Genomic DNA, 19,187 nt, shown 5'->3' with positions numbered 1-19,187 from the left:
TACATTTTACTTTTTGAAACCGATACCGATAATTTTGAAACCGATAATTTCCGATATTACATTTTAAAGCATTTATCGGCCGATAATATCGGCAGTCCGATATTATCGGACATCTCTAGTTCCTACACCATGTCTGGTATATCTATGTAATTTTATATGGGTGAAATAGCTCAAATGTTAAAACGCTAATAGTTAGCATGCTAGCACCTAGCAAGATAGCATATCCTGAATGTACTGAACATTTTGACGTTGGAACGGTTAAAATCGCTTGAGAAATGAGGAAACTAAGAAGAGATAATGTCGCATCATTCTGCTGATTCCTGAAAATAAATCCACCATTGTAATGGAGCGTACCTAATCAAAAGAGCCACGTGTACCTATTCAATGGGCCCATTGAAGGTATTTTCGCCATGGTAACACAAAATGTTCCAAATTTAAGTTGTGCTCCAGGCGCAATCTAGACCTTTCCAACGATATAAGATATGTTGGGGTTCTTTGGCCACTTCATCCTGCAATAAACGCGACAACATGAGATAGAAGAAGAATAAAGGATAAGTCCAAGCAATATCATTATGGGCTGCTTGCTTCACAACAGGCCCATTAAATCAGATCCAAACATTCACTCATTCACGCTTGTCTCTCTAGGTTTCTGGACTTGTATTCACAAGAGGGGAAGCAATTTTTAATCTCAATCTGATAAACGCTGTGAAATAACTCTGAGAGTGTGTTAACACGTGTTCATATCCTTGTCTTTTTGCTTTGCTCTAATAACCTCTGCACTATTATTTATCAGCCTTGCACATACAGTAGTCGTTATTTAAGTATTATATTTTCCGGACCATAGAGCGCACCAGTATATAAGCCACACCCAATAAATTTTGAAAGAAAATGTTTTCCCATATATTAGCTGCACCGGACTCTTAAGCCGCAGATAAAGCATATATGTTGTGAAATTAGTTATTTATACAGAAATATTCTGTACATTTTTAATTTACATACCCTAATAGTTTCTAAACGGTGTCTGTAGCATGGCAGTAAAATGGCTGGTCAAACAAAACAGGAGTCATCGTCATGGATCCACAAGCTGCGCAAGCTAGCTCTCCAATCAGCTAAACAGACTTAATAACTTCACAGTGACGTTTTGGTAAATTTACTGAGGAATTTGTGCAACTGAAACAATACAAAAAGAATGCTACAGTAAGTTAATAATACTAACACAGACACACGTAAACGTGTTAGCATATTAGCTAATGCTAACGACACTCGCTTGATTACATTACGATAACACGTACTATGGTTGTACGGTATACCGGTATTAGTATAGTACCGCAATACTAATTAATCATATTCGGTACGATACCGCCTCAGAAAAGTACCGACCCGGTATCGGATTGATACCCAAATTTGTGGTATCATCCAAAACTAATGAAAAGTATCAAACAACAGAAGAAAGTGATTGTTACATTTTAACAGAAGTGTAGATAGAACATGTTGAAAGAGAAAGTAAGCAGATATTAACAGTAAATGAACAAGTAGATTAATAATTAATTTTCTACCACTTGTCCTTAATAATTTTGACAGAATAATAGAATGATAAATGACACAATATGTTACTGCATATGTCAGCAGCTAAATTAGGAGCCTTTGTTTGCTTACTCACTAATAAAAGACAAGTTGTCTTGTATGTTCACTATTTTACTTAAGGACAAACTTGCAATAAGAAACATATGTTTAATGTACCGTAACATTTTTTGTTAAAATGAAGCCAATAATGCAATGTTTTGTGGTCCCCCTTATTAGTAAAGTGCCGAAAAGTATTGAAATAATTTTGGTACCGGTACCAAAATATTGGTATGCATGAAAACACTCCTACAGACATAACACATGGGACGGTTTAGTAAGTATAAATAGTCTTAGGTATGTTGTAAAACTTAGAAACGCTGCTTGGAGTAATGAATGACAAATCCACACTAGGTAGAAAGGCTACAGACTACTAGAAGACAGAACGGCACTGCAGCTGCAGTGAGCGAACTAGTCCAAAAGGTGGCTCCATAGCACAAACAATAACACACCTTATCAGTGTATTTGCTCATTTTTTTCATTATTTTATTATTTGCATTATGGCTGTCAGTGAAGAGAAATCCTTAAATTAGCCGCACCGTATTATAAGCTGCAGGGTTCAAAGTAGAGATGTCCGATAATATCGGACTGCTGATATTATCGGCCGATAAATGCTTTAAAATGTGATATCGGAAATTATCGGTATCGGTTTCAAAAAGTAAAATTTATCCATCCATCCATCTTCAACCGCTTATCCGGAATCGGGTCGCAGGGACAACAGCTCCAGCAGAGACCCTAGCGACTTCCTCCTGGGGAATCCCGAAGCGTTCCCAGGCCAGAGAGGAGATGTAATCCCCCCATCTGGTCCTTGGCCTGCCGCGGGGTCTCCTCCCAGTGGGACGTAAAATTTATGACTTTTTAAAACGCCGCTGTACAGAGTGGTACATGAACGTAGGGAGAAGTACAGAGCGCCAATAAACCTTAAAGGCACTGCCTTTGCGTGACGGCCCAATCACATAACATCTACGGCTTTTCACACACACAACTGAATGCAGCATACTTGGTCAACAGCCATACAGGTCACACTAAGGGTGTCCGTATAAACAACTTTAACACTGCTACAAATATGCGCTACACTGTGAACCCACACCAAACAAGAATGACAAACACATTTCGGGAGAACATCCACACCGTAACACCTCAAGCTCTCTCAGGGAGAGCATGTCCCAAATTCCAAGCTGCTGTTTTGAGGCATATTAAAAAAAATAATGCACTTTGTGACTTCAATAATAAATATGGCAGTGCCATGTTGGCATTTTTTTCCATAACTTGAGTTGATTTATTTTGGAAAACCTTGTTACATTGTTTAATGCATCCAGCGGGGCATCACAACAAAATTAGGCATAATAATGTGTTAATTCCACGACTTTATATATCGGTATCGGTTGATATCGGAATCGGTAATTAAGAGTTGGACAATATCGGAATATCGGATATCTGCAAAAAAGCCATTATCGGACATCTCTAGTTCAAAGCGTAGGAAAAAGTAGCGGCTTATAGTTTGAAATTTACTTGTTAAATGTAAACAATAAATATTACAGATGAACTAAAAATATAAACAAGAGAGCACAGCCTACCAAGTCAAATTCCTTGTTTGATAAACATACTCGACCATTAAACCTGATCCTGATAATCATACATGAAAAGTCTCCCGTTTATTTTCTTTTGTAACAAGATTAGAATTGGATGTATCCTCAATGAGTGCATAAGACTGGGCTGGAACACACTCACATTGGCCACAATCTGGACTTCCTTGTACTGCATCTCATAGAAGATGTCTGCATTTCCCAAGGCTTCCAGCAGAGGGGGTCCGGTCTTCAACTCTGTCTCCAGGAAGCCAACAAACTCCTGCAGCTTCAGACTGCCATCCTCAAAGTCCTTGGCAAACTTGTTACCTCCCGCCTTGTCTAAGTGACATAAGGTGAGGCTCCATTAGAGAACACCTCAGAGGGAAAGGGGCATGTGTCGCCAGATGACCTCTGACCTTTGAGCCTCTTGAGGGCCTCTGTGCTGCAAATGTCCAGCCCGAGAGCTGATAGCTGCTTCTCCCGGTGCTCTTCTTCGGCGACTGCTTCCTGATAATCTGACAACTGGTCTATCAGGGAGCTGGGCTAAAAGACACATAGAACCATGTTGTTAGGTGCCACAACTTTACAGCTAATGTGCACGAACATTCGGATTAGGAGACTTACTGCAAACTCAGCAACAATCTTGGACTTGATTGCAGCTTTAGTCTTGGCTGGAGCTAAGCATTCACAAGGAAATACAAACTTAAGGTAACTATCAATGCATTGGCAACAGTGTTTACGTTTGAGACATTTGTTGTACTTTCAGCTGTTAGCGTATGAATGGCAAACTCGGCCTGGGCCGATAAATTTTGCTAGACGACATACAACTTTTTTATTTTATATATATATATTTTTTTCGTCATAAAAAAATACAATCATGTGTGCTTACGGACTGTATCCCTACAGACTGTATTGCTCTATATTGATATATAATGTAGGAACCAGAAATATTAATAACAGAAAGAAACAACCCTTTTGTGCGAATGAGTGTGAATGAGTGTAAATGGGGGAGGGAGGTTTTTTGGGTTGGTGCACTAATTTTAAGTGTATCTTGGTTTTTTTATGTTGATTTAATAAAAAAATTTTTTAAAATTGTTTATATATTTTTTTTTTATTTCTTGTGCGGCCCGGTACCAATCGATCCACGGACCGGTGGTTGGGGACCACTGCGATAGAACACCTTTGGGATGAATTAGAACAGAGCCTGAGCCAGGCCTTCTCGACCAACATCAGTGTATGACCTCACCAATGCGCTTTTGGAAGAATGGTGGAAAATTCCTATAAACACACACCTCAACCTTGTGGACAGCCTTCCCAGAAGAGTTGAAGCTGTAATAGCTGCAAAAGGTGGACCGACATCATATTGAACCCTATGGGTTAGGAATGGGATGGCACTTCAAGTTCATATGTGAGTCCAGGCAGGTAGCCAAATACTTTTGGCAATATAGTGTATTTACCTACAAATTATTGCCGATAAACAATACTTTTGCCATTATTTTTTTGAGACTAAATTAACCACTGATGTCAATCAATGTTTATTTATATAGCCCTAAATCACAAGTGTCTCAAAGGGCTGCAATGTAATTACAATACATAATAATAATAATAGATGTATACCCTTTTAAATGCAACTAATTTGTATTTCTCGTATATTTTAACATCCATCCATTTTCTACCGCTTGTTCCTTTCATTATAATTAAAATGTTAACTTTTAAATACCAAGTTAAATATAACAAATAATAAAAATAAAATATACAATCTGTAAGCAAAATCAATACAATGGGTTTTGTTAGGGGGTGGGGGACCCTCAAGTACACACACAACCAAAACAATTAATAAAATGGCTAAATAAAGTAATGTTGAACAAAATTATCACGGTTATCATTATTATCTTGGTATTGTTAAATTTGCTTAAAAAGTAATTATACACTTGCTTAAATTTCATTTCAAAAGTTGTATTTAAGAACTAAAAAAAATACACACACTATACTTTATTGGCAAATGTTCTAGCTTCATAAGAACCATGTTATTTTGTTTTTGTGTTTAAATATATGTCTATCTTTTATTGTAAATTGCAAAGGGTGATCAGTTGTTTCACTTCCAATTTGTGACGTCATGTAAGTTCTTTTCCTGAGATCGGTAGGTTGTGAGTTCAAACCCCGGCCGAGTCATACCAAAGACTATAAAAAAATGGGACCCGTTACCTCCCTGCTTGGCACTCAGCATCAAGGGTTGGAATTGGGGGTTAAATCACCAAAATGATTCCCGGGCGCGGCACCGCTGCTGCCCACTGCTCCCCTCACCTCCCAGGGGGTGAACAAGGGGATGGGTCAAATGCAGAGGACAAATTTCACCACACCTAGTGTGTGTGTGACAATCATTGGTACTTTAACTTTAACTGTTGTGTTCTTCTGTTTCAACTTGACAGTATCGAGTTCATAAATAACTGTGCAAAAACAGCCCATGCTTTATGTTTATTGTGAATACTGTAGCTCAGTTGTTTGAACAGTAATGTGTTTGTACAAGTTTAGATTGGAGAATGACGTCTCGTAATGGGGAAAGACATCAATGTCTGTTGTTTACATGTTAGCATTTAAGCTAGCAAACAAACTTTGCACTTTGTCTGTATTATTACTATTATTATTATCGACTCCTCTTTGCCTTATTCTTTTTATTTTCCTATTTTTAATTATGTTAGATCTGTGTTGTTGTTGGGGACAAGTGTTGTAAATTAGCTTTGGCTACAAACACTATGATGCATACATTGAATAACTGTTTCAGATATCTATGTTACTGTATCTGCCCCTATTTCAAATAAACCTTTATATATATATATATATATATATATATATATATATATATATATATATATATATATATATATATATATATATATATATATATATATATATATATATAGCGCCAGTCAGTCCGTTCAAGTCAGGGGTGTTAAACGTACGGGCCGGATCACACCCGCTAACAGGTTTTATGCGGCCCACGGGATGAGTTTGCCAAGTATAAAAATGAGCCGAAATTTTTGAATGAAAGAAACTGTTGTTGTAAATGTGTCCACTAGATGTCGCAATAGCAATATTTTGTATCTTTGAAGATTATGTTACATATGTAAAAAGACAAAAAAAACAACACATGTTAGTGCACCAGTCGAGGAAAATGAGCAAACTACAGAAAATAACATCCTACAATTTGATTTTGATATTTTTTTATCTTGATACGTTGAAAATGAACACCAATGAGTTAACTGATGAACATTATCACATAATGTATTCAGAAAGTATAAATAACGACAAATAAAGATAGAATACTATTAACCGCAACATGTAAGTGTAAAAAAAAAACTATCAACATTATGATTTGTACATTTACAGAATGTGCTTGTTCTATTTTTAAACAAAGAAAACAATCTGAAGTTGTCTTTATTTTTAAGTTATTGTGCTGTGATTTTACCAGTCCGGCCCACTTGGGAGTAGATTTTTCTCCATGTGGCCCCCGCTCTAAAATGAGTGCGACACCTCTGGTATAAGTGCAATTATTATGAATGACGGTTCTTTGATCATTTTAATTTAACACGGTAATACTAACAATCGGGAGTTTTAAAGGGGTTATATATATATATATATATATATATATATATATATATATATATATATATATATATATATATATATATATATATATATATATATATATATATATATATATATATATATATATATATATATATATATACACACTACCGTTCAAAAGTTTGGAGTCACATTGAAATGTCCTTATTTTTTAAGGAAAAGCACTGTACTTTTCAATGAAGATAACTTTAAACTAGTCTTAACTTTAAAGAAATACACTCTATACATTGCTAATGTGGTAAATGACTATTCTAGCTGCAAATGTCTGGTTTTTGGTGCAATATCTACATAGGTGTATAGAGGCCCATTTCCAGCAACTATCACTCCAGTGTTCTAATGGTACAATGTGTTTGCTCATTGGCTCAGAAGGCTAATTGATTATTAGAAAACCCTTGTGCAATCATGTTCACACATCTGAAAGCAGTTTAGCTCATTACAGAAGCTACAAAACTGACCTTCCTTTGAGCAGATTGAGTTTCTGGAGCATCACATTTGTGGGGTCAATTAAACGCTCAAAATGGCCAGAAAAAGAGAACTTTCATCTGAAACTGGACAGTCTATTCTTGTTCTTAGAAATGAAGGCTATTGCACAAAATTGTTTGGGTGACCCCAAACTTATATATATATATATATATATATATATATATATATATATATATATATATATATATATATATATATATATATATATATATATATATATATATATATATATATATATATATATATATATATATATATATATATATATATATATATATATATATAAATGGTTGCTTTACATGCAGTTGGCTTTCGACCCTCAAACAAAATTGTTTAGCCCAATGCGGCCCCCAAGTCAAAAGGTTTGGACACCCTGGGCCTAAACAATGAAAAAGAGAGGACCTTAAAATGAAACCTTGAGGAACACCACGAATATAACTAAAGTTGAACAAATGTATAGCAGTTGAATAGCAATGCTGTACACTCACCATTGGTAGGTGGTGTCTCTTTTTCTTTTTCTTTCTCTTTCACTTTTTCCTTCGGCTTCTCCCGCTCCTTTTCCTTCTTGTTTAGGTTGGTTTTCAACTGCGTGAGGAGCTCTTCGCTATACACACTGCGTTCCTCCCAGATTGAAAAGATCCTCTCCACCGACTTACGGACCTTCGGGTCTCTGACGGCACGGAAAAAAACCAAACAAACATTAGCAACCTGTTGGGATGCAGATTCAGCACGTCAACACAAGGATCAAAAAGGTCTGTTGCCTACTTGATGAGCAGAACGGCGTTTGGAAGGACCTCTGCAAAGGCAGGACGGAACGCGATGGCATTCTTTCTTTTGCAGTTCTGTATAACGTCATTGGCCAGGTAGAAGAGATTCAAACGATGACTGTTGTCCGCTATAAGACATCCAGAAGGCAAGGAAAGAAATATGGAGAATCAGCTAAACATGAAGGAACCACACATGAAGAAAAATATTAACAAACACCACCAGTCCTTTTTCAGCAACATCTTGGCTACTTCACATCTAAAGTATTAAATTCAAGTGAATGTCTCTCAGTTTACGAGTGCCCCAGCTCACAGGCTTTTAACTGTGTCTGTGCTAATTGCTATGCTTTAGAGCAGTGGTTCTCAACCTTTTTTCAGTGATGTACCCCCTGTGAACATTTTTTTAATTCAAGTACCCCCTAATCAGAGCAAAGCATTTTTGGTTGAAAAAAAGAGATAAAGAAGTAAAATACAGCACTATGTCATCGGTTTCTGATTTATTAAATTGTATAACAGTGCAAAATATTGCTCATTTGTTGTGGTCTTTCTTGAACTATTTGGAAAAAAAAGATATAAAAATAACTAAAAACTTGTTGAAAAATAAACAAGTGATTCAATTATAAATAAAGATTTCTACACATAGAAGTAATCATCAACTTAAAGTGCCCTCTTTGGGGATTGTAATAGAGATCCGTCTGGATTCATGAACTTAATTCTCAACATTTCTTCACAAAAAAATAAATCTTTAACATCAAAAAATCTTGCTGTCAACATTGAATATTGCATTTCTTTTCACAGTTCTTTTTGACAGACATTTTAGTGAGGGTCAAACCATCATGGCATGGGGGAAACTCTGGCTTTATGGTCATGAATGGAATAGCCTACTTGATTTGATGTTCAGTTTATGAACTTACATTCATATTTTGTTGAAGTATTATTCAATTAATATATTTATAAAGGATTTTTGAATTGTTGCTATTTTTAGAATATTTAAAAAAAATCTCACGTACCCCTTGGCATACCTTCAAGTACCCCCAGGGGTACGCGTACCCCCATTTGAGAACCACTGCTTCAGAGCAAAGGTTCTTAACCGTTTTGACCTCGGGGCCCAACTTTTCTATTACAGAGGGGCCCAGGGCCTAGGGCTGGACAATTAATCAGATTTTGATTATAGCTTCTCGCGATCATGCAGCCACAACTTGAGAGTTTCTGGCTCTTTTTTATTTTATTTTTTAAACAGCCTCAAGTCCTTTCTTTACTCAAGAAACTGAGAACAACAGCACAGCACACTTGCCCCCTTCACAATAATAGCCCGGCGCGCCACATCTGGTCTGACTGCGCTAACAAAATAAAGGTTTTAAAAATTACCAATAATAAATAGAGATGTCCGAAAATGGCGTTTTTGCCGATATCCGATATTGTCAAACTCTTAATTACTGATACCGATATCAACCGATACCGATATATACAGTCGTGGAATTAACACATTATTATGCCTAATTTTGTTGTGATGCCCCGCTGGATGCATTAAACAATGTAACAAGGTTTTCCAAAATAAATCAACTAGGGATGTCCCGATCCGATATTTGGATCGGATCGGCCGCCGATATTTGCCAAAAAATGCGTATCGGCAAGGCATGGGAAAATGCCGATCCAGATCCAGTTTAAAAAAAAATCCGGTTCGTGTTTTCCAACGCACCGATTTAAATAATACATTCCACTTTTCTGTTGCGCCCTAATTTCCGTTCCGCATTTTCCAGCACACCTTCAACACAGTCGAGTATACGTCCTCACGCAGTTGCTTTTAGCTGCTGGCCTTACACGACAGGCTCTTCCCACTCCTTCTTGTGTCTGCTTCTCACAGACAGCAAGCGCACCTTCTTACACACGTCACATACTGTCACCTCATACGTCACATACGTATACGCACTCTCCCTGCAGAGAGGTAGCAGCATGGCTAACGTTAGCTGTGATGCTAGCGTAGCCGTGTGAGCGGTAATAATGAAGGAAGAATTGATTAATTCCCAAGAAAAACAGCAGGGGGTCCATCGTCTGGCGGTGGTTTGGCTTCAAGTGGGAATATGTCGAACAGACAACCGTAATTTGTCAAGTGTGGGGCAAAAGTGTTGCTATAAAAAGTAGCATTACTGCTAATATGTAGCATCATTTGAAAAGTCCCCTGCTAGAAAATGAAGAGTGTTTGAAACTCCGCACGTCAACATCGCCATTGTGTATTATTCAAACTCACCTAATTCAGCTGGCTAGTTGTTATCAAGAGTACTAAAACCCTTTTCAACATGAATCTGACAACTAAGTAGGCTAAATAACTTTAAACTTTAATACATGCTCGGATAAGGCCAGTATCGGCCAGTATCGGTATCGGATCGGAAGTGCAAAAACAACATCGGATCGGATCGGAAGTGCAAAAACCTGGATCGGGACATCCCTAAAATCAACTCAAGTTAAGGAAAAAAATGCCAACATGGCACTGCCATATTTATTATTGAGGTCACAAAGCGCATTATTTTTTTTAACACACCTCAGAACAGCAGCTTGGAATTTGGGACATGCATGATGTATATTGTAGCGGCCCGGAAGAGTTAGTGATGCAAGGGGTTTTGGGTATTTGTTCTGTTGTGTTTATGTTGTGTTACGGTGCGGATGTTCTCCTGAAATGTGTTTGTCATTCTTGTTTGGTGTGGGTTCACAGTGAGGCGCATATTTGTAACAGTGTTAAAGTTGTTTATACCGTCACCCTCAGTGTGACCTGTATGGCTGTTGACCAAGTATGCCTTGCATTACCTTGTGTGTGTGAAAAGCCGTAGATCATTGGTACTTTATCTTAATATTATGTGATTGGGCCGGCACGGAAAGGCAGTGCCTTTAAGGTTTATTGGCGCTCTGTACTTCTCCCTACGTCCGTGTACACAGCGGCGTTTTAAAAAGTAATACATTTTACTTTTTGAAACCGATACCGATAATTTTGAAACCGATACCAATAATATCCGATATTACATTTTACAGCATTTATCGGCCGATAATATCGGCAGTCCGATATTATCGGACATCTCTAATAATGATAATAATTAATAAATAATTATCGTAAAATCTCATCCCGCGAGACACCACTTTGAGGAAGATATTGCAACCACTGCTGTTGCCGTGATGTCAATAGAAGACAAAGGCAGCGAGTGATCGCTCAAAGGCTACGTCCTAACGGCCCCTTTGACATTGTTCGAGCATTTGGGCTTGCCTCTATTGCAGGGAAGGGACCCGCGAGGAGGCCCGGTGAGGCGGTGCCGCCTTGCTCGCCTCGGGCGACCATTCAAAGTGAGAACTAGGCGACTTGTCTGACCGAGTTGTCCTGCATTGGCGCCCCACCAGTTGGATGTTTAGGTGCCCTCTGAATGCAAAAAAAGTGTTTCCATCAGGCTTTTGCGAAAAACTTGATCGAAAGGTCTCAAAAACCACCTCTTTGAGAGCACAACATTTTTTTAGCAAAATTTGAGGTTTTTTTTTTATGTGTGTTTCCATTAACTGTTTCTTATTGCGATGTTTAGGTTTTGCGCATTTAAAGGGGTAATGGAAACCAAGCTACTGTTTACATTTTCACACTTTGCACTATTTTGTCACACAGTTTTTACGTATTGCTTTTTTTTGCACGTTCATTTTAAAGAGGTTATTGTTAAGTCTTTAAGATGTCAATAAACTTGTCAATCAATCAATCAATCAAAGTGTTCAATGGGATTGTATAATTGTGATTACATTAAGTGTTTTCCATGCTTGTGTTGAAATTTATTTTCCTATCTGCCTTGTTACCGAGGGGATTATAATCAGAGGAAGGTTACATTTGAAATAAGAATGTTTACATTTAATACATTTTTCTCCTCGTCCTTACTTTCCATAGGTTATAAAAAACAGTTTTTCGCCATATCGCCCAACCCCATTCTGTTTACACCAACAAATATACAAATTAAAGATATAAAAGCTGAAATAAAGCAATATTGAAGCCTGAGTTTGAAAAAAAAACCTACTTGTGTCAGAATGTTCTCAAAGAATGAAACGAGCAGATCCCGGTGGAGAGAAACCTACAAACTGCCGTACTGCCGGAGGCCCCAAGTGACGAGTCTGCACAGTTTGCTACAGCTGCCAGCTCACATAGCATTAGCAGTTTATCTGCTACAGCGGTGTGGCCGGCGGATCGATACTTTAACTTGAAATTAGCTCATCTGTATTGTTATTAAAGATGCTGCACATTTGCAGGTAGCAATGGTGTTAACAGCGTACGTAGCATCATAATCGGGAAATAGTAATGTGTACATTTTAAAACATCTTCATTATCAACAGCAACATTAAATCTGACAACTAACTGTAAATTATTTATTTTGTATGAATTAGGTGATGTAGGTTAAGTATAGTACCCCAATACTAATGAATCATATTTGGTACTATACCGCCTCTAAAAAGTACCGGACCCCGATTCGCCCCTTTTTTTTTTTTAACGGGCATGAAGTTGCGTCGTCACGTCGTGACATTGCTGGTTTTACGAGCATAGGAGCATGTTCGGCAACGCACAATCACGGAGTACTTACTAGCAGACAGAGTGTGTAGACAGAAAAGGGAGAATGGACGCATTTTGTCTTAAAAACTAACGATAAAGGTGAAGCTATAACACTGAAACGCCCTCAGGAAGAGACATGGCTAGCTATCCAGCGGCTAAAGCCCAGCCGCAGTCTGCAGTTTTTAGCTACTTCTCAATCACTAATCTTCGCCTCCATGGCGACAAATAAAGTAAGTTTCTTACAAGTACTATACCTGCAGGATGAGGAATAGCTAAACGTGATTCATCACACACCGTAGCTCACCGGCGTCACAATATAAACAAACGCAATGGGTGGATCTAGACTTGACATCCACTGTAATGATACCAAGTACAAGAGCGTATACTACTATGATTGCATCAATATTTTTTAAGCCTCACAAAATATTTTTTTCTTTTGAAAATACGTCCCTGGACACATGAGGACCGTAACTACTTGGTAACGGATCGATACCCAAATTTGTGGTCTCATTCAAAACTAATGTCAAGCATCCAAACAACAGAAGAATAAGTGATTATTACATTTTAACATAAGTTTAGATAGAACAAGTTAAAATAGAAAGTAAGCAAATATTAACAGTAAATGAAAAAGTAGATTAATAATTAATTCTCTACCACTTGTCCTTAATAATGTTGACAAAATAATAGAATGGAAAATGACCATATGTTACCGCATATGTCAGCAGCTAAATTAGGAGCCTTTATTTGCTTACTTACTACTAAAAGATAAGTTGTCTAGTATGTTCAGTATTTTATTTAAGGACAGAATTGCAATAAGAAACATACTGTATGTTTAATGTACCGTAATATTTTTTGTTAAAATAAAGCCAATCTATTTTTTGTGGTCCCCTTTATTTAGAAAAGTACCAAAAAATATCGAAAAGTATCGAAATACATTTTGGTATTGGGACAACCCTGGTATGAATTAATATTGGAAGAAGCTTGTATGCAAACTAAAAACATAGCATGTTTTTTAAACAATTCAAGAAACCCTTCAAATTGATTGCTGTCTCAGAAACATGGATCAATGATAAAAAATGAATAGATTTTGATCGAGAAGGATATGAACTAAACTACATCAGCAGAAACAACCAGCGGAGTCGCGGCGTAAGTGATGAAAGTGGGGAAAAGGATGTAATTTGCAATTAATAATATCTTAGAAAGTATGACCATTAAAAAAGAAAACATGTTGATGTATACAAAGAACATAAGTGAATGAAATGTTTGCGGATTGGATTAAGGCAACTTTTACAGAAATCAGTCAAAATTTAATTTTCTTATGTTGTGAGTCCAGTATTGACCTCCTTAGCCCTAATAAGAAAGATTATTGATGACTTCAGAAATACAATGTATAGCCCGAGTTTTTAATCCTAAAATTACAAAGCCAAGCAGAATCACAGGACACTGTGCCACGTTTATTGATCATTTTTTTTACTCATGAAAATAATACAACAAGTGGTCTACTATAATCTGACATCAGTGATTATCTACCAGTTTACACAACCTATTACGAAAACAACAAGAAGAAGAACATGAATGACAAAAAACACATGGAAGACTATGCACAGAGAAAAGTATGATTGCTTTTAAGAATGATCTGAGAGCACAAAGTTGGGACATTGTGTACAGTGAAAATGATGTAGACCATAGGCCCTTTTCCACCGCGGGAACTTAAAGTAAATAAAGTTCCCCCTGTGTTTCCACAAAAAACTACCCGGGTAAATGTAGTTCTTTAGGAACCTTTCGGACTTCCTCCGAGCTAGGTGGGACTTTTCCAAGCGACCAGGAACCTTTTAGGGGGCGGGCTGTGCTGTCGAACGCTGATTGGTTGAACACAATTGGGGGCGTTCCTATAACTTCTCTTTCAAGCAGACAACCGCCATTGGAAGATGCGCGACGACTTGTTTATTTCTTATTTTGTGTGTATTTCTATTACAACAAGCTTGACAACTGAGAGAAAGAAGAAAGAAAGGAGCTTTCGAAATGCAGGAACTTTGGTGGGGCATCTGTGTGCTGAAGAACGCTGATCAGTGAAACTATCTTGCGGTGTTTTTACTCAGCTGTTGTCTTTAAACTATTTACAGTTTATTTTTTTACAATCTTAATTTCGCTACGAGAAATGGACAATCTCTCTTAAACGCATTTACGGAGTAGTATGAAGCTCGAAGCGGGGACCTCAGCTGCTTAGTATTCTGACTTTGTTGGATAAATGTGAAATAAAGGAGGCAGTACACGAGTGGAACAAAGGTAAATGTGATTAATTACCATATTTTTCGAACTATAAGGTGCACTTAAAATCCTTTCATTTTTGGAAAAAATTGACAGTGCGCCTTATAACCCAGTGCGCCTAATGTACGGCATAATTCTGGTTGTGCTTACTGACCTCGAAGCAATTTTATTTGGTACATGGTGTAATGATGAGTGTGACCAGTAGATGGCAGTCACACATAAGACATACGTGTAGACTGCAATATGATGGCAGTAAACGACACCAAAACTTTAAATGTTCCATTGAGAATATAGAACATAACACACGGCGCTCAAAAATCTGTCAAAATGTTTTTAGTACGACTTCTGTGAACTATTAAGCCGCACCGCTTGATGGATTGTCGGCGCATTAAACATACGGGTATTATTACGGTGTGTGTATAAGGACCACAAAATGGCACCTATTAGCAGACATATTACTTGGCGTTTTGTTTCGCAATATTATGCAAAACCTACTTTTCTTACCTTCTGGTACCTGCTGATGTGTATTTGGGAACTGCATAAGTCCTGAAAATGTGCGCACGTCTGCAATTGTAGTCCGTGTCGACACCGTAGTCAGAGGCTCCTTCTTTTTCCTCTATCATCTTCTTATGTGGCATTCATATTCCACTGTTGCCATTTCTAATATAAAATAGCGTATAGTTCTTACTTATATCTGTCAGTAGACGAGCTATCAAAATGCTAAAAACTGTAGTGGGTTTACGTAATTCACCCAAGGAACTTTAGTTATTAGAGGGTTTCGGTCGGATGGTTTTTCACGGGACACATTTACGGTGTTGATGTTGCATTATTGAGCCATGGATGAGAAGATGCTGCTCCGTTATTGATTTAAGTAAAGTCTGCATGTCATTTAAACAGTTAGCTCCATCTTTTGACACTTCTTCCACTCCCGTCCTTGCACGCTACACCGCTACAACAAAGATGGCTGGGAGAAGACGTTGCCGAAGGTGAGCCACGTAATTCAGACCACCCACATAACGGCGCATCTTGAAGAGAGGCTCAGAAAGCTTGAAAATGGTCTGTAAAACAATTTAGGCAATATTTTGACCAAAGAACCACCGTTGCATGTTATGTGGACCACAAGATAGTGTTTTAAATTTTTGGAAAAAAAATCACATGACCCCTTAATTGCGCTTTATAATCTGGTGCGCCTTTTGTATGAAAAAAGACCTGAATAGACCCGCTCATCAGTAGTGCGCCTTTTAATCCAGTGCGCCCTATGGTCCGAAGAATACGGTATTAACTATATACTTTATTACTTGTTGTAAAAGTAGTCAGTGATACTCCTTTTGTGTAGTTATTAGCCTCAACCAGAGTGAACAGAATGCTAATACTAACAAGCTAAAGCCGTTGTATTCGTGTTGTCGGCGTGAGATAAACACTGACATTTATTGTTTATAAATTGTAATTTACAGCTGAAATGGACTAAAATGAATCACCTGACCGTCAGGAATTCACCATTTACCAAGAAGACGACTTTCTAACTGTTGGACATTGCAGACAAAAGCTTTTTTACAAACAATTCTGTACACTTTATTTTATAAATCATGTCATTTTGTATATGACTGCTTCGTATTTAATTTACTTACTTTTTAGTAAAATAACTATTACCTAATTAAGTTAAAGTACCACTGATAGTCACCAGAGGTGGGACCAAGTCATTGCTTTGCAAGTCACAAGTAAGTCTCAAGTCTTTGCCCTCAAGTCTCGAGTCAAGTCCCGAGTCAAGACAGGCAAGTCCCGAGTCAAGTCCAAAGTCAAGACTAGAAAGTCTCAAGTCAAGTCCCAAGTCCTGCATTTTGAGTTTCGAGTCCTTTCAAGTCCTTTTAACCACAGACTAATATTTTTACACAGATTGTGTATGCTTTTAAAACGCTGTATTTATTTATTAAAACAAGTGCATTTGAAATTGCAGGAAAAAAAATGGTGCTGACATTGCAATTCATAATAGCACTATTAACCAGTCATTTTAATAATTTAAACAATTTTAAACATTTAACTCATTCCTTTACAGAATAAACACATTTGCAAAAACAAACATTAACATACTATTGGTTGTATTTTATGAAAATAACATTACCACAAAGTTGAGAAGGAACAAAGATCTTCAATATTTGTATGTGAGAATCACAAAGAAATCTTCTGGGGGAGGATGACACCCCTACAGGGGTTTGGTTTACAAACTTTCAGCCCCACCTAAAACAAAATTCACCAGCCGCCACTGATTATGATGCATTCTCATTTTAGGCAAAGTATAAGACAATACTTTCTTAACAGTATAATTGTAACCAGGAATAAGTCTTCAAGTAACAATATTCAAATACTAACATTGTTGGGTAAGACAGCATTTGGTTTTATTCTGAATCCAGTGAAACAGATTGGTGGTTTTAGCTGATATAAAGACTTTCAGGTGTTTATATATGTTGAAGTATTTGGCAGACGCTTTTATCCAAAGCGACATACATAAAAAATAGATATAAAACAATCACTGTAAACATTATCATTTAAGGGAAGAATGTAATACAAAATATCAATACAAAGTGTCAAGACAGAATAAACTCTCTGCTGCTGCAGCAACAGAGTTACAGTCTATAGGTCCCTAAAATATATAGATATCTAATGTATTCATACATTGTTTATGTAGGATATACGCATGTATATATAATCTAATCATATTGTTTCTTCAACTTAAAAATAGCTGACCGTTTTTTTCCCTCTTCTCTGGGATTATTTTCCCAGTTTTGATCTCGGACGTCTGGTCACTTATAGCGTATAAGAATATTATATTACTGTTAAGCAAACTATGAATAATAAAAACGCCAAAACATGTGTCCGTTATCATAGCTACACGTATGACAAAAAAACCGCGTGAAAATCAGTGGTATTCAGTGAGGTAAGATTAATTAAATTTGCTGACAGTTCATTGCTCCTGCCAAATGAATTGCACTGAGTGGAGCGGATCACCACTCCAAGATGGCGGCTCCGCGTCTCGTCTGCGCCAGTAGGCAGTAGCGCTCGATGCTGCGTACCCTTATAAGATGTCTATGGTTATGACGTTAGCAGTGAGTTTACAGCCTCACTGATTTAACTACACAGCAAATAAAAGTAATGTTACTTAGCCAATAAACGTTATCTTACATTCAAAACGTACCCTTCTTTGTGCAACTTCAAATGTCGAACGAAGTTGGAAGTTGTTGCGTCTTCGTCTGTAATATTCGAACTGCGTGATTTGCATACGGCAATTCGTTTTTTGTTGACCAAGTCGTAGTTTTTATACCCGAACGAAACCAACTTTGGCATAATTGTTTCTCACTGCCGCATTGTTTGACAACTCTTGTTCGGTGGTTGTCCTGCAATTTGATTGGATGAGAGCTGTGGGATGAAAACAGCGTAGATTTAATTTGATTGGCTGTTGTACTGACAGCACACCAGCTGACACGCAGCACACACGCTGATAGACACAGACGTATAAAATGAAAGATACGGAGCGCTCCCAAATAACTTTTTAAGGTTTGGGTTTTGGGGAAAGTAGCAAGTCATGTCAAGTCAAAAGCCTCAAGTCCAAGTGAAGTCACAAGTCATTGATGTTAAAGTCTAAGTCGAGTTGCAAGTCTCTTTACATTTTGTCAAGTCGAGTCTAAAGTCATCAAATTCATGACTCGAGTCTGACTCGAGTCCAAGTCATGTGACTCGATTCCACACCTCTGATAGTCACACACACACTAGGTGTGGTGAAATTACCCTCTGCATTTGACCCATCCCCTTGTTCCACCCCCTGGGAGGTGAGGGGAGCAGTGAGCAGCAGCGGTGGCCGCGCTCGGGAATCATTTTGGTGATTTAACCCTCAATTCCAACCCTTGATGCTGAGTGCCAAGCAGGGAGGTAATGGGTCCCATTTTTATAGTCTTTGGTATGACTCGGCCGGGGTTTGAACTCAAAACCTACCAATCTCAGGGCGGACACTCTAACCACAAGGCCACTGAGCAGGTCAGTATAATAATAGTAATATTGTTTATTAATTTATTTACATGGTATCAGTGTGTAACCACTCTTCCATACGTCATCAGCCTGATTAGTACAAACTACCCAGAACTGTGATATGCGGTGGATACACAAACCACACATCTCTACAGGAACCTCAACATCCAGGAACCAGAGGTTGGAAAAGGGCCTAATGGTAATTATTGCTGTTGACTAAGAATTTTCATCATAGTTATCATCAACAACTTATTTTTCCAT

At 37.6% G+C, this 19,187-nt stretch overlaps 1 protein-coding gene across 1 annotated transcript in view; it reads right to left on the bottom strand.

Moving 5' to 3' along the window:
• Window positions 1-19,187, bottom strand: part of LOC133636054 (regulation of nuclear pre-mRNA domain-containing protein 2-like) — a 60,738-nt gene that overhangs the window by 12,070 nt on the left and 29,481 nt on the right. Inside the window, exons 2-6 of the mRNA XM_062029667.1 lie at window positions 8,082-8,211; window positions 7,805-7,986; window positions 3,813-3,865; window positions 3,605-3,731; window positions 3,352-3,527 (exon numbers count right to left, since the gene is read on the bottom strand). Coding sequence (XP_061885651.1) covers window positions 3,352-3,527; window positions 3,605-3,731; window positions 3,813-3,865; window positions 7,805-7,986; window positions 8,082-8,211 — 668 coding nt within the window. The remainder of the gene's footprint in view (window positions 1-3,351; window positions 3,528-3,604; window positions 3,732-3,812; window positions 3,866-7,804; window positions 7,987-8,081; window positions 8,212-19,187) is intronic.

This window comes from Entelurus aequoreus, linkage group LG20, assembly GCF_033978785.1.
Source record: "Entelurus aequoreus isolate RoL-2023_Sb linkage group LG20, RoL_Eaeq_v1.1, whole genome shotgun sequence".
Classification (NCBI taxonomy): domain Eukaryota; kingdom Metazoa; phylum Chordata; class Actinopteri; order Syngnathiformes; family Syngnathidae; genus Entelurus; species Entelurus aequoreus.
This window is presented reverse-complemented; position numbering and strand designations above follow the sequence as displayed.